Source organism: Monodelphis domestica, chromosome 1, assembly GCF_027887165.1.
Source record: "Monodelphis domestica isolate mMonDom1 chromosome 1, mMonDom1.pri, whole genome shotgun sequence".
In the NCBI taxonomy this organism is placed as follows: domain Eukaryota; kingdom Metazoa; phylum Chordata; class Mammalia; order Didelphimorphia; family Didelphidae; genus Monodelphis; species Monodelphis domestica.
The window spans coordinates 600,818,440-600,844,240 of record NC_077227.1 but is presented as its reverse complement, the minus strand read 5'-3'; the positions used below and the strand labels follow the sequence as shown (position 1 = coordinate 600,844,240).

The 25,801-nt window shown below is 39.7% G+C and overlaps 1 protein-coding gene across 1 annotated transcript in view; it reads left to right on the top strand.

The window, feature by feature from the left end:
• Positions 1 to 25,801, top strand: part of MAL (mal, T cell differentiation protein) — a 44,089-nt gene that overhangs the window by 15,818 nt on the left and 2,470 nt on the right. The window contains exons 2-3 of the mRNA XM_001373716.4: positions 18,420 to 18,587; positions 22,611 to 22,754. Coding sequence (XP_001373753.1) covers positions 18,420 to 18,587; positions 22,611 to 22,754 — 312 coding nt within the window. The remainder of the gene's footprint in view (positions 1 to 18,419; positions 18,588 to 22,610; positions 22,755 to 25,801) is intronic.

Sequence of the window (25,801 nt, the reverse complement as noted above, 5' to 3'; positions counted from 1 at the left end):
TCATATTATAGATAAGTGTGTGTGCTTACAGATATGTGCATGTACACACGTACATGGTTATATCTACCAAATGAATAGGAGGCTGTTTGGATAGGGAATGCCTGGGGGCAGGTGCTTCATGTAGAAGGTGGCTATGTGTGTGTATGTATATTTACATATATGCAGGTGCGCGTATATATATACACACATGTACTTGGTTGTCATAGCTATAAGCTGAATATGAGGTAATTTGGGGAGGGAGTTTACTAGAAAGGAAGAGAAGGCTCTCAGAAAAGGCTTCAGGTCAAAGATGGCATTTGAGTTTTCCTGGGTTTCTTTAATCTCTTCTTCATCCTTGCCTTTGGTGTACTCTTCAGTGACATCTGTGCACCACAGTTTGGTGTTTCTCAGTCACTCTCTGCCCTATTGTCAGCTTTTGCTACTACAAAAGAGGGTTGTTGGTATGGATATTTGGATCTTTGTTGTTTTTCAGTCCTTTCAACCATGTTCCACTCCTCGTGGCCCCATTTTGGGTTTGTTTGTTTGTTTGTTTGTTTGTTTGTTTGTTTTTGTCATAGACACTGGTGGTTTGGCATTTCTTCTCTAGCTTATTTGACAAATAAGGAAACTGAGGCAAACAATTGTGACTCACTCAGGGTCACATAGCTAGTAAGTGTCCAAGGTTGGATTTGAACTCCAGAAGAGGGCTCTTCTTGACTTCTGGCCAGTTCTCTATCCACTATGCAACCTAACTCTCTAAAATATTTGGGTATACATTGGGTATTTTTTTCCCCTTAACCTCCTTGCAAACCCCTCTCTTAATAGATGAGAAAACTGAGGTAGGTCCAAATTGTTTAAACGACTTTCCTAAAGGTACACAAAGAGTGGTGAGGCCTCTAGAATGGGCATGGGAAACAAATGGGAAGAACTAAGAACTAATGGTCAGTTGCCCAGGGTTCTGATTCTAGGCAGGGCTGTCCTTGAGCAAAATTGCATCCTGGGCATTTGTATACATGTGCTTCCATTGTTCTGCCTTGTTTTTTTAATCTTTACTTTTTGTCCTAGTAAGAATTCTAAGATAGAAAGAAAGACAAGGGCTGGGCAAACAGGGTTAAGTGGCTTGCCCAGGGTCACATAAGTAATAAGCCAGATTTAAACCCAGCTCCTCCCGACTCCAGGCCTGGCATTCTATCCACTGGGTCACCTAGCTGCCCCCATTGTTCTACTTCTGAAGCTATATCTGTAGAATTCAGTATGTTACAGCGAGAAAGTCAATGTAGAGCAATAGAAAGAATCGTTGGGTTTGGAGCCAAAGAGCCTGGGTTCAAATCCGAGCATCATCATATATTACCTATGTGATGTTGGACAATCTCTTTGGACCTCAGTTTCCTCATGTGTAAAAAATAAGTGGGTAGCAGGTTAGATGACCTCTAGATTTCCAGCTAGCTGGTACAGTTGATAGAACACCAAGTTTGGAGTCAGGAAGGCTCCTTTTCCTGAGCCTCAGATAAACCATTAACCCTAGGCAACTCACTTTGTTTGCTCCATTTTCTTCATCTGTAAAAAAGATGGCAAGTCACTCCAAGATCTTTACCAAGAAAACCCCAAATGGGGGAATATGACTGAAAAATGACTGAACAACCAAAGATTTCTAGCTCTAATGATATGGTTGAGTGGACTGCCTGTGACTCAGGAGGAGACCCAGTAGAACAAGGAGTTTCCTTGAAAATTGTGACGTTTCCTATCTGACTCTGGGATTTTTGAGTAGTTTAGGGAAACTGGAGAACTTTAAAATGTTATTGTTCAGACTTTAACTCAATAAACTATTAACCCATTGAACAAGTTAATGAATGCCCTCTATGTCTCAGATGCCTCATCCCTAACTGGGGAACTAATGCCCTTGCTTGACTGTTTACAGACATGCTAGGGTAATAAAATGACAATAGATGCCTAAATACATTGGGATTGTCAAGATCAAAGTGTCATATTAAGCCAAAATTTTTATGACATGATTAATCATTAATCAGGAAAGCCTGGATTCTAAACATACACAAATATTTATATAGCATCTATTATGTGCCAGGCACTCTTCACAACAACCCTGTGAGGTAGATGCTGTTATTATCCTTATTTTATAGTTGAAGAAACTAAGACAGGTTAAGTAACTTAGCCCAAGATCACACAACTAGTAAGTCTGAAGCCTAATGTGAACTCAGACCTTTTCTAGTTCAGATCTAGGGCTTTATCCACTGAATGACCCAGCTTCCCTATCAAACAGCATGTCCCTTCCTGTCACTGTATCATTCTGGTTTAATTTCTTTTGTGGAAAAACAGGGGATTCAATTAGAGAATGACCCCTTGGATTAGAGATTTAACTTTCATGTCTCAGAAAAGTAGCTTTTGGCTCTGCTTAATTTACTTTGATGAGGTTTGGAGTTTTCTTTTCCAGTATCCTTTTTTAATTTAATTTTTCTAATTCCAAATTTTTCAAAGCCAAATAAAACAAGCATTTCCATATACAAAGAAAAAGAAAATTGTGTATAAATGAAATCACAGCTCTTTTATGTTTAGCCAACTCTTCTTCATATCTGTGTAAGTCCCATTCACAAGTATCCCAGCCTATCTCCACATCACAGAAGGTATTATTGACCAACATGTACATATAAAAGAAAACTTTCATGTTTTACCTTTTGGTTCACTTTCAGGAGGGAACATTCACAGTTTATTCTTCCAGCATTAATTCTGTGGCTGTGTATAATGACCTCCTGGTTCTACTCATTCCACTATTCATTACCTCGTATAGTTCTTTACAAGTAGTTTCTTTTTAATCAGTTTATTCTTAGTTTCTTATGGCCATCACAATCATATACCACAATTTGTTTAACCATTCCCCTGTTGATGGGCATTGTCTCAATTTCCACTTCTTTGCCACCAAAAAAGAGTGCTGCTATCAATATTTTGGAACATATTGGTTCTTTTCCTTTTTCCCTGATGTTGGGAAATAGACTCAGCAAAGCTTTTGCTGGGTCTAGGGTATTCACAGTTTTATAACTCTCTGCACACAATTCTAAATTGCTCTCCCAAATTGTTGGATCAGTTCACAGCTCCACCAACAACGTATTAGTGTCCTCATTTTTCTACATCCAAATCTAACATTTCTCATTTTGCCCTTTTATCTGATGGATATGCAGTGATATTTCAGAGTTGTTTTGGTTTGCATTTCTCTAGTCAGTAGTGATTTAGAGCATTTTTTCCCATTTTTTGTCAGTATTCTTTACTAGGTGCCTGGCCTAATAATAAACATTTTCAAACCAAATTCCCCATTCTACTGGAGGAATGTCTCTCAGAAGATATACTTTAAGTATATCTCAGAAGATATATTTTGGTGTTTTCTGCTTGTCTAAGAAAACCCATTCTCTCTCCCCATCTTGGAAGGGATTTTAGGGAGTAGAAAACATGGCACCAGGATAAAATCTGGACTATTAAATCATAGACAGCTTAGAGTTAGAAGGGACCTCAGAAACCACCCAGCCTAATTGATGCCCAAATAGTATGGATGTTTTTGTTGTTTAGTCATGTCCAACTCTTCATGACCCCAACCCCACTCTCCCAGGACCATAGCACACCAATATTGTTCATGGGGTTTTCTTGGCAAAAATACTAAAGCAGTTTGCCATTTCTTTCTCTAGCTCACTTTACCAATATGGAAATTGAGGAAAACGGGGTTAAGCATCTTGCCCAGGATCACATGGGTAATGAATGTCTGAGGCTGGCTTAAAACTCAGATCTTCTGGACTCCAGGCCCAGTGCTCTATCCACTGAGCCACCTAGCTGCTTCCAGTAAGAATGCTAATACTCTACAAATCATGGCAGCTTAGATTTCTGTAACACTTTCAAATTTACATAGCATTTTCTTCACAATAACCCTGTGAGAGAGGTAGCATAAGTATTAGTATCTCCATTACATAAATGAGAAAACTGAGGTTCAGAGAAATTAATTTGATCACACTACTAATAGGAATTGGTGATGAGACCCAAACACAGGTCTTCAGGCTTTAAATCCTGTCTAAGTTCTGGGGTCAATATCATCCTCATTATAACTTCCCAAATCATGAATCCCATCAACAGTGTTCTCAAGTATTCATTCTTTCGTGGTATTTTGATTCCGGACAAGACACTGCTGAAAAACTTCCAGTGACAGCAAACTCACTATCCCATTCCCTTATGGCTACTTCTCGTTGAAATAAAGTTTTTCTTCAAGTTGAGCTAAACTATGTCTCTTCAAAATGTCCATCATAGTACCTTGTTATGTCCTCTGGGTCCAAAGAGAACTCTCCTATTGACGATTTTTCAAATAGCTCAAAGCAACTATCATACCCTTCCACCCCAAGTCTTCTCTTCTCAGTACTGATCATCACGAATATCCTCTTCAATCTATAACTGGTCCCCAGTCTAGTTTTGTTATTTTGCTCAAAGAAAACTCATAGAATCCAAAATGACTCCTATTTTCTTTTTTTTCATCCTTTTCTAAAATTTTTGAATTCCAAATTCTCTCTCTCCCTCCTGCCTTTCCCTCGCCTACTGAGGAGAGCCATATGATATCAATTATACATGTGAAGAATGACTCCTATTTTCAAATGGAAACATTAATAAGCTTTCTGAAGCCATGGCTATAGATTTCAATTATTCCAGTTTGGGTTTATACACACCTCTGGTCTACTGCACAAATGTACCTCCTTAAGAACTGACTTGTGAGTTACCTATGGGGTAAGCTATCAATTTAGAAAACAATAAGTTGCCTTTTTTTTTAACCCATAGCCTTCCATCTTAGAATCAATACTACTCCAAGGCAGAAGAGTGGTAAGGGCTAAGCAATGGGGGTTAAGTGACTTGCCCAGGGTCACACAGCTGGGAAGTGTCTGAGGCCAGATTTAAACCTAGAACTTCCCATCTCTGAGCCTGGCTCTCAATCCACTGAGTTACCCAGCTGTCCCCTAAGTTGCCTTTTTCTTAAAAGTAGACTTTTTAAAAGAGAAGAAACCAAACTAGAGGCTATTCTAGTACCTGTTTATGAACAATATAGTCCAAATACATTCAAAAGCATGTATTAGCTAGAAGTTCATAGGATCATAGATTTAGAGCCAGATTTAGATTTATGATCACAGGATCATAGATTTAGAGCCAGAAGTGACCTAGATAGTTATCTAGTCTAATTCCTTTATTTTAAAGATGAGTAAATTGAGAGAGAGGTAAAAGGACTTGCCTGAGATCATGAAGTCATTAAATAGTAGAACAAGAATTTAAAACCAGGTTCTCTGACTTAGTGTTTGGGTTCAATTCTGAACTTCACAGTTTAAGGAAGACAGCAGTAAGCTGAAGAGTGTAAAGAAGAGAGCAACCAGGATGGTCGAGTTCCTACAGTCCACATTCTAGGAGGATTGATTGAAAGGACTAGAAGGTTTTTAACCTAGAGAAGGAAAGAGTCAGGAGAAAAATAACTATCTTCAAGATGAAAGAAGGAAGGAAGGAAGGAAGGAAGGAAGGAAGGAAGGAAGGAAGGAAGGAAGGAAGGAAGGAAGGAAGGAAGGAAAGGATTAAGTGTCTACTATATGTCAGGCACTGTGTTACTCACTTTCCAAATTATTATTTCTTTTGACCCTCACAACAACACTATGAGGTAGAAATTATTTCCCCCATTTTACAGTCAAAGAAATTGAGGTAATAATCTAAGGTTAAGTTACTTGTCCAAGATGATAAATCTAGTAAGTGTTGGAGGCTAGATTTGACTTCAGGTCTTGTTGACACCAGGTCTGGTGATCTTGCCACTGTGTCATCTAGCTGCCCTTTGGAAGAAGGATTATACTTATTATTTTTGGCTTCAGAGAGCAGAAATAAGAACAATGGGTATAAATTTCAAATGGGCAGATTTAGTCTTGATATTGGAAGCAAAGGGTTTCCTAATAATTCAATCTATTTCAAAGTGGAATGAACTGTGGGGCAGCTGGGTGGCTCAATGGCTCATTCTAAGATAGAAGGGTTTGTTTTTTTTTAAGTGGAATAAACCGCCTCAAAAGACAGTGGGTTTCACTTCTTTGGAAGTTTTCAAGCAGAGACTAGATCACCACTTGTCGTTTATTACAGTGAGAATTCCTTTCAGGTGTTGATGGGGCTTGTCTATGACTGAAATCCTTTCCATCTTGGAGATTCTATTGTCCTTTTCCTCTAAGTCCAGCCTTCTTTCCATTGTCCGGTGCCACTTGGGTGTAGAATGAAAGGAATGAGCCTTCTGAATCACCCTTATCTTCTCTGCCTCCCTTCTTTTAACAAATATTTAGTTAGGGTTATCCTGCGATCTGGAATAAAGTTGATTTCATTTGGGCAAGCCAGTGACTTATCTCTTTGGAGTCAGCTGCTATATTTGTCCTTTCTCGGTTTACATAACAGATACAGGTGGGGTGGTATCTATGTTCCCTTGGCCCCTTAGAATAGCTTTTGGTCCCAGCAGTTCACACTGAGTTGAGTTTCCCACACATTAGGAAGCTGCTGCAATGGTTCAAGGAAGAAGCATGAACTAGAGTAGTGGCTGTGTATATATATTTTAAAACCCTTACCTTCTGCCTTAGAACCAATACTAGCTAGGAAGTATGGACCCTTTTTAAGTTGTCCTCAACCAAATGACATTATGAACCACTTGGCTCTTAAAAGATATGTCTCCATAAAATAAGGACAGGAACTAAGTCACCTTTTATTTTTGTGTGCCCATCATCCAACTCATGGTGTTTCATGAGTGGTTGTTAAGTTGATTTGCTATCTAACAGCTCAACCTAATTCAACTTCTGTAATTGAGTTCAATTATACCTTGGGGTTCAAGGACAAACTTTGGGGTTCAAGGAGGAAAACAGACAGTGACCAATGTAGATGTGCTACTTGAGCTATATAGGTGGTCCCAATCACATTTATTAAGAGGCTATTACAGGTCCAGAGATGGGAGGTCCTTGATTCAAATCTGACCTCAGACACTTCCTAGCTGTGTGACCCTAGGCAAGTCACTTAACCCCCATTGCCTAGCCCCTATCACTCTTTTGGCTTGGAATTAATACATAGTATTAATTCTAAGACAGAAGATGAGGGTTTTTCTTTAAAAGAGAGAGACTATAATCTACAAGGCGTCATGCTGGTTCTGGAATATAAGAATTAAGCAATGTCATAGTGCCAGCCCTCAAGGAAGTCACATGATGTGGAGAAGGTACAAATGTGTAATATGGCACAGGTACATAATTCTAAAGTTAGTATATGATGGATGCAGATGAAAGAACCAGGCAAAACACTTAAGAAATTTGAGAAGATAAAACCCATTTTCAGGTAGAGAGAAGAGAACATTCAATTTGAAGCCAGGGAACCTAGAATCAAATGCTGGCCAGAACTTAACATGCATGTGACCTTAGACAATCATAGTAAGTGCCAACTAGATGCCAAGACCTGTATTAAATATTGAGGATACAAATGAAAGTTTCTGTTTTCAAGGTGCTTCTGTTCTAACACAGGAGATCACAGTGGGCACATATAAGGTTATGTATTATATATATAAAATGAATGTAAGACAGTTTGGGGAGATAGGAGACTAGTAAGCAGGAGGATCAAGAAAGACTTCTCGTAGAAGAGAGCACTTCAGCTGAGTCTTGGTAGAAACTAGGGATTCCAAGAGCAAAGATGACTAGAGGGAGACCATTCAGGGTATGGAAGAGAGCCAGTGCAAAGGACCAGAAACCAAGGATAGAGTGCTGTATGTACAGAACCTTGAGGAGGTAGCCAGTATGATTGGATCACACTGAGTAAGGAAGAGAATGATGAATAAGATTGGGAAGGTATCAAGGGAAAAGGTTGTGGGAAGAGTGAAATAGCAAACCAAGAAATTCACATTTGATTCTAGAGGCAATAAGGAGCCAGTAGGGTTGGTTTTTTTTTTTTTTTTTGGATAGAGAAGTTGTGAAATCAGATCTGTACTTTAAATCACTTTGAACACTGGATTGGATTGTGGAGATGCTTGAAATAGTGAGGCCAAGCAAGAAGCTACTGTAATTGTCCAGAGAAGAGGTGATGAGGACCTGAACTAGGGTGATGGACAGGTGAATAAATAGAAAGGGACATGTACAAAAGAGGTTGTAGAGGTAGAAACAAGATTTGGCAACTGGAGGGAAGTAAGGTGACCCAGTGGATTGAGTCAGACCTAGAGATGGGAGGTCCTAGATTCAAATCTTGACCTCAGATACTTCCTAGCTGCATGTCTATGGGGAAAGTCATTTAACTCCCTCTTACCCCTCTTTTGCCTTAGAACCAATATACATTATTGATTCTAAGATGGAAGATAAAGGCTTAAAAAAGATTTAGCAACTGATTAGATATATGGGAATGAGTAAGAGATTGAAGATGGCACCAAGGCTACAAACAAGGGTAGATAGAAGGATAATGGTGCCTTCCACTTTAATAGGGAGGTTCAGAGAAGAGTGGCTTTGGGAAGAAAGATAATGCGCAAGGAATATAACTTCCTAGAGTCTTTTCTCTTCTAGAAAATGAGCTGTTGGACTCGATAACCCCTTAGGGCCCCTCCAAGTCAAACTCTACAATCCCATGCATCTGAGAAAACTTTGACAAAATGACATGGTATTTGTTTTTAACTCTTACTTTCTGTCTTAGTAATCACTCTAAGATAGAAGGGGAAGGGCTGGACAAATAAGAATAAGTGACTTGCCCAGGGCCACACAACTACAAAGTATCTTGAGGCCAGATTTAAATCCAGTCCCTCCCAATTCCAGGCCTGGCTCTCTATCCACTATGCCATCTAGTTACCCTGGTATGGTATTTTTCCTAAGCCTTAAAGGAAGAGAAGTATTCTAAAATCAAGAGCGGGCAAGAGTGCATTTAATGCAGAAATATTAACCTATATGAATGTGTGAGAAATGAATGTCATGATGCTTTTGGAAACAGCCTTTAGTCCAATTTGTCTGGGAAACTGAATGCATAAAGGAGTATATAAAATAAAGCTGAAAAGGTGGATGAGAGCCAGATTAGGGAGAGCCATAAATACCAGACTAAAGAGTTTACAATTTATTCTATAGACAATAGTGAACCACAGAAGAGTTTTGAGCAAAGAAGTGACAATCAAATGTGGGCAATAAGATTATTGAGGTAATCATGTGGAGGATACTTTGGAAATAGAAGAGATTAAAATTAAGAAGGCAGATTGGGAATTTATTAAAAATAGTTGAAGAAAAGGCTAAAGAGGCCTTGAGCCTAGCTAGGGTATTGTCATTGTTATTATCCCATCTAAAACTCATAACAATTCTGAATTTAGTACTAAAGGTATTTTTGTGCCTTTTTTAGAAATGAAGAAGTTGAGGTCCAGAGGTGTTAAAAGTAATTTGTGGGGCAACTAGGGTATCCCAGGAGGTAGAGTTCCAGGCCTATGTGGAGTTTGAAAGGAGTTGAGCTCAAATCTGGCCTTGGATACTGCCTAAGAGGATGACCCTGAACAAGTCACTTAACTCTGATTGCCTAAGCCTTGCCACTCTTCTGTCTTAGAAATGATAGTGATAGAAGGTAAGGGTTCAAAACTTTTTATAAAAAGCAATTCGCCCATAGCTAATAAGTGTCAGAGGGAGATTTGAACCAAGGTATTATTGAACACAAGTCCATCATTGTCTCCACTATACCACACTGCCTTTAGGAAGTATATTTGATCCTCATGACAACTCAGTAAGGTAGGGAGGACAGGAATAATAATTTTAAAAGTAGAGAAATTGAGTTTAAAACCAAGTCATAAAATTTCCCTGGTTTTATAATTGATTTTGGGTAGAACAAGCCTGAGCCTAGAACTAGGTCTCTGGACCCCAAATCTAATGCTTCTTCTGCAAATCCTTCCCCCCCCCCCAATTCCTTGCCAGTGATGTGAATGGAAGGATGGTATTGTTTTTGTTTTGTTTTGTTTTTAAACTCTTACCTTCTGTCTGAGAATCGATACCAGTTTCAAGGCAGAAGAGTGGTAAGGACTAGGCAGATGGTGTTAAGCCACTTGCCTAGTGGCTAGGAAGCATCTGAGTCCATATTTGAACCCAGGACCCCCATCCCTAGGCCTGATTCTCTGTCGCCTGACAGCTGTACTTTCAATGCCTACCACATGGAGTAGCTATAAGGGAGTGTTTGTTTGATAAACTTTAAAGTACTTTAGTAATGTGAATTATTGTGGTCCAGCTTTCTTTTCCAAACCAATGATTTCCATATGCACTTTAAGCCTGCTTTGATCCAGCTCAAATATTTGAGCTTACTTTTGAGGTTGTCTTGGCTGTTGTCCCTTGATGAGCAGCATAGGACATTCTGGAGTCATAAAGCATGGTCTGATTGTCTGTAGGGGGAAGTGTCCAGATAAAAGCAGATAAGAAGAATGTGCCAATTATCCAGGCAGAATCCAGGTCACTGGGTCAGTGATCTGATCAGTGCCTCAGTCAGTCAATAAACATTTATTAAGTGTCTACTAGGTGCCTGCCACTGGAGACAAAAAAGTTAAAAGATAACCCATGATCTCGAGTTCACAATCTAATCGGGGGTTGGGGGGGACAACATGCAAACAAGTATGGTAAGTTATAAACAGAAAGAAGGTACTAGAATTAAAAGTTGTGGGGAAAAGTTTCCAGTAGAAACTGGGATTTTAGCTGGGACTTGAAGGAAGCCAGAAAAACAGGAGGCAGAGATAAGGAAGGAGAGGATTCCAGGCATGGGAAACAGCCATTGAAAGTGCCCAAGGCCAATAGATGTAGTGAGGAAAAGCAAGAAATCATTCAACAGACTAGGAAAGAATTTGCTAAGTAGCTTGCAGGTGAGATTCTTTGAACATCCTATGGAAATCCTGCTTTTCAAGGCAGCTATGCTTATTCAGAGTTGGCTTGTTAAGAAACAGTAACTGAGGGCAGCTAGGTAGCACAATAGTTAGAGTGCCAGGGCTGGAGCCAGGAAGTCCTGGGCTCAAATCTGACCTCAGACACTTCCTAGCTGTGTGACCCTGGGCAAGTCACTTAACCTTGATTGCCTAGCTCTTACCACTCTTCTGCCTTAGAATTGCTACTAAGACAGAAGGTAAGGATATACAAACAGAAGCAAATGCAGTAGTTGGCCTTTGCATAGGCCTGAAATTTTGAGATGAAAATAATTTTTGTGTGTTTATATAGTTAGCTTTGGAAATGGAATCCCAGTTCATGAATCTTCTAATTTCTGCTCTCTGCCTCTAAGCATTAGCTATGAAATGTTTATATCTCTGCTGACATGTCATAGATCATCTCAGTCAAAAGGCATTTGCAAAGACCAGAGGTGGAGGGAAATTACTTTCTCTTGTATGAACCAATCTGACACAAACAAATACATTCATAATCTCTATAAGCAGATTTAAGGGAGCTAGGTTCTGGAACAGGAAAGAATGAATAGCAATTCCTACTATTTGTAGTTCTCTTCTGGAGGATGGTCATTTATTAACTTACAATAAACTTTATGCCTTGATCTATAATTGTTGGGGGGAAATAATGCATGACTCTATCTTTGCTAGGAAAAATGAGACTAAAATTTAGCTTTGTCTGTACCTTAAGTACAGTTATTAAATCCTTATAAATCAAGTGAATGCCAATTCAAACAAACGATTACACAAATATATACATACTTCAATACACATATATTGAGAATTTTGCTTCTAGCTCATCCCTGCTAGGAAAATACTGGCCATTTGAACACACACGTACATGCACACACATGCTATTTTCATATATTGACTAGAAAATCTATTGTGCCCAGAAAGCAGAAAATCTGATGATAAGTTACAGGGTTTTGTTGATCCTGCATTTGCAGGTACTGTTCTCTAATTCAGATGAGAATGCCTTAGTAGCCACAGCTTCCAAAGCTCTAGTGAATGCTTTCTTCATGACCCATGCATTTGTTGTAGAGGTGCGGCCCTTTTCCCCTCCCCTCCCAGGGAAGTTGGCCAAAAGCTGGAAACAGGTAACTGAATTCTAATTCCACTGCCAGCATAGGCAAACACCCCATTGCTGTGTTCTTTTCTTTCTTTTGTTTTTAAACCTTTACCTTTTTATTTTTTTAAACCCTTACCTTCCGTCTTAGAATCAATGCTGTGTATTGATTCCAAGGCAGAAGAGCAGTAAAGGCTAAAACAATGAAGGTTAAGTGATTTGCCCAGGATCAATGACTAGGAGGCATCTGAGATCAAATTTGAACCCAGGACCTCCCATCTCTTGGACTGATTCTGTATCTAGTGAGTCACCTAGCTGCCCCCAATCCCTTCTCTTTCATCTTAGAATCAATACTAAGTATCAGTTCCAAGACAGAAGAGCAGTGAGGCCTTGGCAATGGGAGTCTAAGTAGCTTGCCTAGTTATAGAGTTATGTTGTGTTCTTAGCATCAGTCCTGAACTGTTGTAACAAAGTACTTTCACATACAATGAGATAATGTGTATGAAAGCATTCTGATGAATTGCAGAGACACCTGAAAGCTCGAAGGTCATTTTGGTTATTTTTCGTGTTTAACTTTACTTCCAGCAAAGTCACAGGGAGATTATATCTAGACTACATAGACATTAACTTTGTGGCTGCTCTTTAATGGAGCCAGGATGTATCCACCATCCAAGCAATCTGTCCTCATCTTTTCTCTTTATACTTTCTTAGTGATCGCATCAGTTCCAAGTGCTTATCTTTCTAGACTTCTGCAGCATTTAATACTATTGGCCACGCTCCCCTTCGGGAGACCTTCACCTCAATATGATTCAGTTCTCTTCTAGCTGGCCTCTGGCTTTTAGCGTCTCTTCCAGATCGAAGTCTATGGTCAGTCTTCCTGTCTTATTGCAACATCTCTTGTCTCCTTTGATGAATCATCAGTGGACCCTAATTCTCTCATAGTCTCTCTTGTCTGCGCTCTATATACTGTCTCTTATTGTTCTTATCAGCCTGAGTAGTTTAGACTATCATCTTTATGTGGATAATTCCAAAATCTAAATGTGTTAATGTCCCTCTGGCATTCTCTCTCCCTCCCTCTCTCTCTATTTTTCTTTCTTTTTTTTTGTAAAGAATTTTTTTTCCCCAAAACTTCTAAGAGGCAGAGGCAGCTAGGTGGCTCAGTGGATTGAGAGCCAGACCTAGAGACAGGAGGTTCTAGGTTCAAATGTGGCCTCAGACACTTCCCAGCTGTGTGACCCTGGGCAAGTCACTTGACCCCCATTCCCTGGCCCTTACCACTCCTCTGCCTTGGAGCCAATACACATATTGACTCCAAGACAAAAGGTAAGGATTTAAAAAAAAACAAAACAACTTCTAAGAGGGGATTTTCTGTCCCCCACCCCCATCTCTCCAGTTCTCTCTCTCTCTCTCTCTCTCTCTTTCTCTCTCTCTCTCTCTCTCTCTCTCTCTCTCTCTCTCTCTCTCTCTCTCTCTCTCTCTCTCTCTCTCTCTCTCTCTCTCTCTCTTCTCTCTCTCTCTCTCTCTCTCTCTCTCTCTCCTCCCTTCCTCTCCAGTCTTGTCTCTTTATCTGCATACTTAACGTCTCTACTCCACTTAATATTCCACAGGCATCTCAAACTCAACGCGTGCAAAACAGAACTCATTCTCTTTGCCCTTAAACTCACCTTTCCTCCCATTGCCCTGTTCTGTCAAAGACACTATTCCTCATCCAGTCACCATGGCTTTGCATGCCTAGAATATTTCCTCTTCTTACGTCTTCCTCTTGGAAGTTCTGGTTCCCTTCAAGTTTCATCTCAAACACCACTTCCGTCAAAAGGCCTTTCCTCCTTTTGCCAGTAAGTATCCTTTATTACTGTGTTTCTATTTTGTGGGGGTCTTGTACTTACATATCTGTGAGCATGTTTTATCTCACAGTAGAATATAAGCCCCCTGATGATAGGGCCTGGCTTATTGATGTCTTTGTATTCCTAGAGCCTAGCACAGTGTTTGGTTCCTAGCGGGAGCTCAATAAATGCTTGCTTGATTGATCTCATTGGTGTAGGTACTCTCTCCAACAATGCAGATTACAATCCACCCATGCCTGCCTATTTTATGAGACTTTTGTCCAAGTTCTCCCAGAAATCCTCCATTTGGAGGTCCATTCACCATCCTTAGGAGCCTTCCTCTAGAGCCTTTGATATTACAGACATCAATAAAGCATGTGGGCTAGCCATGGTGTATATCTTGATCTGTTGGGTACTTGTTCTTGGCCATAATGTATATCTTGTAGATTATGATCAATGCATCTTTTTTCCAGTCATACATGTATCTGATAATATCCTTTATGCTTTTGCACAATTCTTTATTTTTTTAATCAAACCTGTGTGTGATATCCTTCATCCAGAGGACCCTTATTTAAGGAACTTCTCTCTCCCAATGCACTTCCTCTGCAATTTAGTCTGAGATTTGACTAGGCTATTGAGGGGTCAAACAACTTAATGAGGGTCACAGAATTAGTATGGGATAAAGGTGGGACTTGAATCCAGGTCTTCTTGTCTCCTGTGCCAGCTCTATTTCCATGTATACCTTTCAGTCTTTCTTCACAGCTTTTCATGGACATGTGGCTCCTGCTACTCAGCCCCATCCTCTATCTCCTCAGTGACCCTGTAGTGATCTGCAACTTCAGTTCTTCAGAGAAGAATTAGAGTTGTAGCCATATAGCATCATGGAAAGAATAATTTTATGTGTGACGTAAATCTTTAGAAGAAGAAATATTGCATTGAGATCAGTTGTGAGTGGGAGAAGGTTTTCAGACTGGTTTATTCAATAAACCATTCTTTTCTCTCACGTGTATTTTCAGATGTATTTTCAGATATTTCAAGTTTCTTAATCCAATAATGGATGAATGAGTAAAGTACTTATTTTTAAAATCCCTTACTTTCTGTCTTAATAACAACTCTAAGACACTATGTGCAAAGCACTGTGCTAAGTGAACAGATCATAAACCCATGAAAGTAGCAGGTGAACAGAAATTTTAGGAAATAAGTATAATTAGAAGCACAGCCAACTTCATTCATGAGTGATAAAGTGTGTGGACAGAAAAGATCAATTGTAAAGAACTGGAAGCTGCCTAGCAGATCCAAAAGAAGGGTCAAAAAGTAACAGAATAAATTCAGTTAAAAAAGATCAGAAGAATGAGTGGTAGTTCATGATGGGTAGTTCTAGATTTATGATATCATCTCTCCTTCATCCTTAGCACTTGACGCTGCTTGGCCCATATATGGTAGGCACTTCATAAATTATTGTTGACTTGATTTCACTTTTATATTAAAGATAGCCTGGTGTAGGGGTAGAAGAAAGGACTCTGGCTTTGCACAGAAGCCCTGGGCTTAAATCATGGCTCTATCACTTAAAAAAACAAACAAACAAACCTTTACCTTCCATCTTAATATCATTTCTAAGACAGAAAAGCAGCAAGGGCTACTCAGAGTTAAGTGGCTTGCCCAGAATTTCACAGCTAAGTCAAATTTGAACCCAAGTCATCCTGACTCCCAGACCTGGCACTCTATCCACTGAGCTACCTAGCTGCCCTTCTGGCTCTAACACTTTCCAGTTGTGAGACCTTGAGCAAGTCATTCAACTTCACTGACCTCAATTTTCCTGCCTTTAAAATTGTTAGGTTTCTAATCTTTGATGTCCAAGGTTTCAGCTTGAAATCCTTTGAACCTATAATTCTATCCCAAAAGTATGTGATCACCACACCTTAAGGAGCCACAAGGTGCACAAAGCTAGGCGGGAACCTAATCCTAAATGAATGTCTTATTCATAGGTGAAGTTCTAGTGGTTACACCCAAGGGAGTTCAACTTCACTCTAAAACTCAATTCTATCCACTGAGTAGACTATTAGATTCATGCTCTCTTGTGGTATTTGCTTTAGAAAGGGATTTGTTGGCAAGCAAGATGCAACTGCTACCTTGTCCCATCAGCTAGGTTGAATTGAGCTAAACGTGGTTGGGCACTTGTTAAAAACAGAATGGAAAGACCAACTAGGAAGCACGGTGGATAGAGCACCAGATCTGGAGCTGAGAGGACCTGGGTTCAAATTTGGCTTCAGATGCTTCCTAACTGAATGACCCTGGGCAAGTCATTTAACCCCGATTGCCTAGCCCTCACTGCTCTTCTGTCTTAAATCTGAAACTAAAAAAAAAAAGACATAATGGGAAAATGGCATCAACAGTGCTAGTCAGAACAGTTTTTAAATACAGTGCTTTCCTTAATGAGAAGCAGATTGGCATAGCAACCCTGGGAGTCTGGAAGACCTGAGTTCAAGTTTTGCCTCATTTTATATACTGCTGTATAATTCTGGGCAAATCATTTACTCTCCCAGGGCCCCCAAGACAACTCTCTTCAACTATAAATGGCCCAGCAGATACTGATCTGCACTAGTATAGGGAATTTCCTCACTAGAAGTTCTTTATACCAATGCAATCTCAGGTCTGCTTTAAATATACATACCTGTATATTTAACCAGGCATGTATTCAACCCAACTAATATTTCTTCCTGCTTTATATTTAGATCCATTTAGCCTAAATTATGAATATCACAGGAGCTTGATGGCCTAAATGGAACATATCTTTTCTTGTTTTAAAATCCTTATCTTCTGTCTTAGATTCAATACTTGGTAGTATCTGAGGCCAGATTTGAACTCTTGTCTCTAGGTTTGACTTAGTAGCAACTCTAGGACAGAAGGGAAAAGACTAGGCAAATTAGGTTAAATGACTTATCCAAGGTTGCACAGCTAGGAAGTGTCTGAGGCCAAATTTGCCAGGTGCTCCCAATCTAGGCCTGAATCTTGATATCCACTGTGCCACCTAGTCACTCCTGAAATATCTCCAGAATTTGTCTCCAATGCCCAAAAGATTTTTCTCTATTCCACAACATGCCAGAATAGATGGAATTAGTCTTTCTCCACACTTCACATAATCTGTTCATTTCAACAACTCTTTATTTAGTACCTACTATGGTCAAGATGAATTGTTCTGAAATCTTGGTGCCAATTTTGTTGAACCAGATTCTTAATTCTTGGCCAGTTGTCTTTTTCTTTGAATTTTACACTCTCAAATGAAAAAATGAAACCACTTGTCTCATAAACTTGTAGAATAATACGGTTAGGTGGGTTCAAAATAGGCTCAATGGTCAGACCTCAAAAGCAGTGATTCACAAGGAATCAGTGACAGAAAAGCTCTCTAGAAAAGAGCTCCAGGGGCTCTGTCCTTGGTCCTGTGCTCCTCAGCATTTTTGTCAGAGGTTTGCATGAAGCAATCAATCCCTAAGCATTTATGGCTACTATGCAAAGGCAGTTTTGTATAGTGGGTAGCAAGCTGGCGTCAAAGCAAAGAAGACCTGGGATCAAGTCTTATCTCTGATACCCAATGACCCTGTCAGGTGTGACCCTGGCAAGTGATTTAATCTCACAGTGCCCTAGACACCTCTCCGTGCCAGCCAACATTGGTAAAGAGAGTTTCCTCACCTGGGAGTTCCCCTATGCTAATAAAATCCCAGTTCTATTCCCTATCCATCGCCTAGGTGCTGGGCACTGTGAAAATGAAGTTGAAAGTCAAACTATCCTTAACTTCAAGGAGCTTCCCTTCTAGCAAGAGAGGCAAAGGGAAGAATGGAGTGAACGTTTTCTCAGTTTACAGATTACACAGATGACAGTCATCCAGAAAGAGGGGGTACAAAGGGCTCTGCCCACTTCCTGCTGGGCAAGAAGAGCAGAGGAGGGAGATGCTTTTGAACTGAACTCTGGGACATGGGTAGGTTCTAGACAGACAGAGCTACAAGCAAAGGGCTTTTTTGGCAAACTCCTTGAAGGCAGAGACTCAAATTTTAACTTGCAGAGCAGATTTCAATCTTCTTTGGTAGAGTTTCCCCACAAGGGAGTTCTCTATAACAGTGAAATCATAAGGCTGACCTCTGGGAGATGAAAGGAGTATAAATAAGCAGAAGATACCCAAGAATAAGGAAAACTAAGAAAGGACAAGCAATTTACTTTACAGGAGATTGGAGGGATAAAGCATTTTAAGTGAGAATTTCTGCCTTTCCTTTCTTTTTTGTTTTTTAAACTCCTACCTTCTGTCTTAGTATAAGTTTTAAGACAAAAGAATGGCAAGGACTAGGCAACTGGGATTAGGTGACTTGTCCAGGGGCACAAAAGTGGGAAGTATATGAGGCCAAATTTGAACTCAGATCCTCCTGATGCCAGATCTGGCACTCTATCTCCTGTACTACTTAGCTGCCCCTGGATTTGTATCTTTTCTTTACCTTCCCTCAAACCCACAAGACTCAAAGTCCATCCAATCGTACTAATCTGGAGCACTTAAATCCTTCAAATGCTTCTGCCCAATTCAGAGCCTGTCACATGACCCTTTCTGCCCTTCTGGTTTCCCTTGCAGATATTTGGAGGCTTGGTCTGGATTCTGGTGGCATCTTCCAGAGTACCATTCCCGATGGTTCAGGGCTGGGTCATGTTTGTGTCTGTGTTCTGCTTCGTGGCTACAACCATCCTGCTTTTCCTCTACTTTGCTGGAGCTCATGGTGGAGATGCATCCTGGATACCCTTGGTGAGTCATTGCCTTTTCTCTTTGCACATATGTTCATATTGCTGCTGGGGAGACTGCTGGCAGACACCACTGGTATCTCCCTGAGGTTCTTGGTTGACTGACTACGCCTTCTTCCATTCCTAAAGGATCTAGGGTTCCATTATCCCAGGACAGAGCATAGGACTGTTGGAAGAGATCTTGGAGATCATGTGGCCCAGGGGTTGTTCACCTAGGATGAGGAACTAATGTTTGTAAATATTTTGATAACAATATTCTAACATAATGGGATTCCCTTCATAATCCTATGCATTTAGTTTTATGCATTTAAAAAGCAGGATTCTCAGAAGGATCCATAGGTCTCATCAGACTGCCAAAGAGACTGTGATGCCCAAAAGGTTAAAAGTCCCAGATCCTAGAATATGATTCCTTTATTTTATAACCATGAGAAATGGAGAAACTTTGTTAATGGTTACATAGCATGTAACTGGCCCAGCCAATGCTCAAAGCCAGGTCATCTGACTCCAAGTTCTGTGTGCTTTCTAATACCCTATACTGCCAATCACTCAAGAAGTAGTCATTAAACACCTACTATGTGGGGGCAACTAGGTGGCTCAGTAGATTGAGAACCAAGCCTAGAAATAGGAAGTCCTGGGTTCAAATTTGACTTCAGACACTTCCCAACCCTGTGGCCCTGAGCAAGTCACTTAACCCCCATTGCCTATCTTTTACTATTCTTCTGCCTCAGAGCCAATACACAGTACTGATTCTAAGATGAAACATAAAGATTTTTTTTAAATGTCTACTACATGGGGACATCTGAGTGGCTCAGTGGATTGATAACCAAGCCTAGAGATGGGAAGTCCTGGGTTCAAATTTGACTTCAGACACTTCCCAACCCTGTGGCCCTGGGCAAGTCACTTAACCCCCATTGCCTAGCCCTTACCGTTCTTCTGCCTTAGAACCAATAAACAGTATTAATTCTAAGATGAAAGTAAGAGTTTAAAAAAGTAAATAAAATAAAATGTCTACTATGTGCCAGTCACTATGCTAGGCACTGGGAATCCAGAGGCAAAAATTAAACAGTTCCTCCCTCAAGGTATTTGCATTTTACCTGAGGATATCGTCTTCCTTCAGCTTCACAGATTGTCTTTGAGAGTTGGCTATGACTAAAAAACTTCTCCAAATTTAGCTTGACAAGTCCTCATGTGCTGGGCAATATATGATCTGTCCTGGGACCGATGTTCAAAATACTTCTAGCAGAGTGATAATTCCTCAGGACTTATATACCAGTGGCCCAGGCTCCCAGAGCCCTAGGGTCACCTCTACACCAAGATGAGATATCCTAAGGGAATCCTGGTGGAGGAACATTACATATAGTTGATCTGAATTATATCTGGCCCTGCGAGGTATAGAGGTATATTTACCTCTTTAAACTCCTCCCAACCCACTTCAGCTCTTCTTGCTTCTGCCACATCTAACTAAGATGAAAGAATACCTTTAGAGTATTTTCCTACTCATGCAAATTATGAAGAATTTAAAATGAAATAAAGAGAATTTGCCTCTCAGCCTCACTTTTCTCATCTATTAAATGGGGATAATACTGCCTTCCTTACCCCTCACTAAAAGAGAGGGGGAAATTCAGAAAGCAATGAACATATAGTTTTGTGGTTCCCATTTTGTTTAATCCTGCTGTTTTGAACCCTAGGCAATGAGCCAGGACTTATAGGACTCTCCATGCTTGCAGGGGACAGCCTCTCCCATGGGCTTTGGCAAGCACACTTTAAAGGAAGTGTTCTGGGATAAGTCAGAAGGGTGATCTCAGGACCTGAGTTCATATCCTGACTACCACTTATAACCTATATGACCTTGGATCAGTGACTTAACCTCTCTGGGCCTCTTTCTTTTAAATGAGAGGGATGACCTGAAGTTTCACCTCACACCCATTCAATCTGTAAAGATGACAAAAGATAAGAATGTTAGAGGAGTTGTGTAGCGACAGATTCCATTGCTGGTGGAACTGAATTAGTACTGTCATTCTGGTGCAATTTTGGAATTACCCAGAGAGAGTGACTAGAGAGTAATCAGAGATAACCAGAGATTCCACTGCTAGGCATAGATTCCAAGAAGGTCTTTGACAAAAAGAATGTCTCCCTGTACCCAAAGAACTGGAAACAAAGGAAATGCACCTCAATGGGAAATAGCCAAACAATTTGTGACACATGAACATAATAAAATAATACTGTGCTACAAGAAACAATGAACATGATAAATATGGAGACATTTGAAACGATATATTGAAACTGATGCAAAGTAAAATAAGCCAAGCCAGGAGAACAATACATATGACTACAACAATGTAGATGAAAAGAACACCACCAAAAACAACTGACATTGAGAAATTGAAAAGGCTTTGGCTCTAAAGAAGAGACATGAGAAGATAACCTCTATCTCTCCTTTACAAAGATGGGAGTCAACAGAATGTGGAACATTGCTTAGAATGTCAATTTTTTTGTGTGTTTATTGTTATGCTGTATTTTTTCTCCTCTTTTTACAAAATTTTATCTTTATTTTATTACAGTTACAAATTTACACAAACGTTTCCCATGATTACATGATTCATGTTATTTCCCTCCTCTTCTCTCCTCTCCTCCCAGAGCTAACAAGTAGTTCTACTGAGTTATACATGTATTATCACTCAAATCCTATTTCCCTATTATTCATTTTTGTAATAGAGTGATCTTTTAAAATCAAAATCCCAAATCATATACCCATTCAAACAAGTGATAAATCTTGTTTTCTTCTGGATTTCTATTCCCACAGTTCTTTCTCTTGACACAGATAGCATTCTTTCTCATAAATTGGGATTATCTATCACACTTGATCGTCCCACAATGTTTCAGTTACTGTGTATAACATTCTCCCAGTTCTGCTAATTTCACTCCACATCTTTCTCCTCTTATTTAAAAAAAATTTTTTTTGTTATAAGGCATGCATAGCTCCTGAGGAGAAAGGAAAGGGTTATATAAAAGGATCATTTTAAAATCTATTTTTAAAATAAGGAGGTGGAACTCAATAGCTTCTGAGTCCCTTCCAGATACAGGAAGTGATCCTCTGAATGTTGGCATCACTACATGTACCACAAAAAGGATCTCTGTCTGTCTCCAGGGGTTTGCAGTATTTGAGGGAGATTCTAGACAGGAGACCACATTAGTTCTAGTAGCAGCCCTCTGGTGGTCTGCAGCCAGCCTGTGATAAATTATGGGGTCATTTGGTTTGATTTGATCTCTTCCCAGGAATAGACAAAGCCCCACAGATGCTTTTCAAGCTGAAGCCAAGTTCTTGGCCTAAATGTGAAGTTTCTTTTAACTTTTCTAGTGTCATGATCCCCTTTGGCAGTCTGGTAAAGCCTATGCATCACTTCTCAGAATATTGTTTTTAAATGCATAAAATAAAACACACAGGGTTACAAAAGAAACTTAATTATATTGAAATGCAATTATCAAATATTAAAAAAACAAGTTCATGAACTCCCAAGTTAAAACCAAAAACTCTTAGTCTAGACCAGTGGTGCCAGATTCAAATAGAAACAAATACCTTAAGGGCTACATATTGACTTAGAAAACCTCAAATGAATAATGTCTAACAGTTCAGAGCTAAATTAAACAAAGAGTAATTTGAATAATTAATAATATAGAGCAGGCACAAAGCTGATGCCCAATCTAGAACATTACTGATCCAGCACAGGTGATTGATGATACAGAATGGGTAACTAACTGATCAACAATACAGATTCTGCGATTCATGCTTGACTAATGCCAAAACTACCGATTTTGCAGTTGATGTTTTACTAGTACTAACTGGTGAGAAATACAAGATTCCAGAGTATGAGGGTCCTGCTTCTATTACTACCTCTCACTGACCACTGCCAGCTTCCCAGTGGCTTGGCTACTTTTTCCTTTATCAAGTCATGTCTTTTGCATATTTCCTCTCTTCCTGGGCCTTTTCATTCCCTCCACTGACTAGTTCCTTTCTGTGCCCTTCCAGGATGTGTCCTATCACTTGATTGCAGCTCTCTTTTACCTGAGCGCTTCAGTACTAGAAGCCTATGCCACAATTCTTTCAAAGGACCATGTCATAACTGGATTTAATGAAACCTTTAAACATTACCAAGAAAACATCTCTGCAGTGGTAAGTCCATTCATTCAATAAACATTTCTTAAGTGGCTAATGTATTCAAGATGGGGACAGCTATAGCTCAGAGGATATTAGGCTTGGAATCAGAAGATCCATCATCTTGCGTTCAAATCCAACCTCAGATACTTGCTAGTTGTGTGACCATGAGCAAGTCACTTAACCCTGTTTACCTCAGTTTTCTCATATGTAAAATGAGCTGGAGAAAAAGTTTCATTGCCAAGAAAACCCCAAATGGAGTTATAAAGAGTCAGACTCAACTGAACAACACCAACAACTCCAAGTATATAAAACACCCTACATTTGGGGGCATTTGTTATTTTTGTTGTAGTTGTTTTATGGTACCTCTTTGCTTTTATGCCAATCATCTTCTGATCTACAATCCCTCTGCCATTAAACCCTATCTTAATTGCAAAGAAAATACAATTAAACAAAAACCAACCAAATACCTGGAAGTGTATATAACATTCAGCACCCCTAATACTCCATCTCTCTAATTAGAAGAGGAAGGTACCATCTTACTGCTGATATATCCATTTCTTCATGGCATTACTACAAGGTAAGAAAAGCAAGTATTGTCCCATTTTGCAGATGAGTAAACGCTAACTCCAAGAGTTATGAACCACAGTCACACACACTCACACAGTAAGTAAGCATCAGAAGCAGGATAAAAATCCAAGTCCCAAACTCTTTCCACAACCACACACTTCCTTTCAGAGATTTGAGATCATCTGGTCCAGGCCCTGCTTTTGGACAGATAAAGTAATATCCCAACTTTACAAATGAGGCAACTGAGGCTCCAAAGGGTCAATATTCAAGATACCCAAGATCAAAGTCAGTAAGAGGTGAAAGGAGGGAGTAGAACTCAGGTGTTCTGCCTTTTCTATTATTTTGTACTACAACTCTGTGTAGGTCACATATATAGGCAGTTGGGTGGTACAAAGGAGAGAGCTCAATGTATCTACAGTGGGGAAGACCTGAGTTCAAATTCTACCTCAAATACTTTCTAGTTATGTGATCCTAGACAAGTCACTTAGCCTCTGCTCAGTTTCCTCAGCTGTAAAATAGCAATGAAAATAGCACCTAACCAGAGTTATTGTGAGAATAAAATGAGATAATATTTATAAAGTGCTTTGTGAACCTTAAAACTAAATAAATACAAGCTATTGTTAAGGATAGAAAGCAAGGTTTCTTACATAATTTGGAAAGACTGGTAAGATGAACTCATCAGTCACAACTGAGCAGTAAATGTCCCCATAGAATCTAGGTCTAAAGGGACCTTAGAGTTCACTTCTCCATCATTTTTTTTTATTTGAAACTCTAACCTTTTGTCTCAGTGTCATTTATAAGACAGAAGAACAGCAAGGGGTTAAGTGACTTGCCCAGGGTCACACAGGCTTGGTTCTCTAGCTACTGTGCCACCTAGCTTCCCTGATATCATGCTCTTTTTTTTTAACTCCTGCCTTCCATCTTAGAATCAATACTATATATTGATTTCAAGGCAGAAGAGTGGTAAGGGCTAAGCAATAGGGCTTAAAGAACCTGTCCAAGGTCATACACCCAGGAAGGATCTGAGGCTATAGTTGAACCCAGGTCCTCATGACTCCAGGTCTGGTGTTCTATCTACTATGCCTCCTAGCTTCCCTGATGCTATACTCTTAATGAAAGGTAAAATGACCTTAGTTTTTCTAGCTGCTATCTGATTCTATTGATCTCTGTCAAGCTTGCAATTCACTAAGGAATCTTTATCAATCAATCCAAATTAACATCTGCATTTTTTAAGATGAAGAAGCTGAGATTCAGAGAGAAAATGATTTGTCCAAAGTCAACCAGGTAGAGTTAGGATCCAACTCTAGATTTTCTGATTATAGATTCAGAGCTAATGAGCCCCCCCACCCCCGCCAGCTATTCTAATGTCCCTTGGAATTCTATTGCAGCACTCACAGGACCCATTTCTCATCTGCTCCCTATGTCTCCACCCCTCATTTGGGAAGTCAATAAAAGCATTTTGAAAGAATAACTCTCTGGAGCCTCATTTGGTTTCTCCCAAGCCCGCTGGTTTCATGGAGAATATTTAAAGGTTCCTGGATGAGTTGTTTTAAATTACTATTATTGGCTAACTTGAGTTACTCATTATTTTCTTCCAATGAAAACCAGAATATTTTTACAGCCACAGTTCTATCCTGTATGGGGGAGGGCAGAGAATGGGCACGGATTATGGTTTGTAGGCATGTCTGAGAGTCACTGAAGGACAGCGGGGATAAATAACTTGTCTGGGCTAGAATTTTCTGACCCTATGTCCTCAAGTCACTAAACCAGTTTTTGAAATTCAATTAAGAAGCAGGTAAGCTTCCAGGGCCTCACCTGCCAAACTAATGTCTGAAGAGAAAGCTGGGAAGAAGGAGTGGGATGATAGGAAAGGGTGAGTTCCAAATTAAACTCAGGAGCATTTACCCTATCCTTCACATTCCCTCCCTTGGATCTAAAAAACAAGGGCCAGGAAATACTTCATACTCTAGACCTTTCCTTACTTGGATCTTTCTTTACAAAATTTCCCTTTCTATCCTTCCTTTCTTCATATTATCTGTTTTCTCCTAATGGACTAAATCTCATGGGAAGAATAGAGTGAAGGGGAAAAAAACACCGATTAAGTCCTTACTTTGTGCCAAGCTTTACAGAAACGATCTCATTTAATCTTCACAATTACCTTTCCTGGAAGATAAGTACTATTATTATCCCCACTTTACAGTTGAGAAAATAGGGGCAGACAGAGATTATGTGTCCTGCTCTAAGTCACACAACTAATATCTTTTTTTTTAATTTTTAATTTAATTTTTCATTTTTTCCCATGGTTACATGTTTCCCATTGTCTCCCTTCCCACTTCCAGAGTTGACAAGCAATTTCACTGGGTTATACAAATATTATCACTCAAAACCCATTTCCATATTATTCATTTTTGTAATAGAAGATTCTTAAAGCTAGACTTAACTACGAGTCTTCCTGAGTCCAGGTCTGATGCTCTATCCATTGTACCACCTGGCTG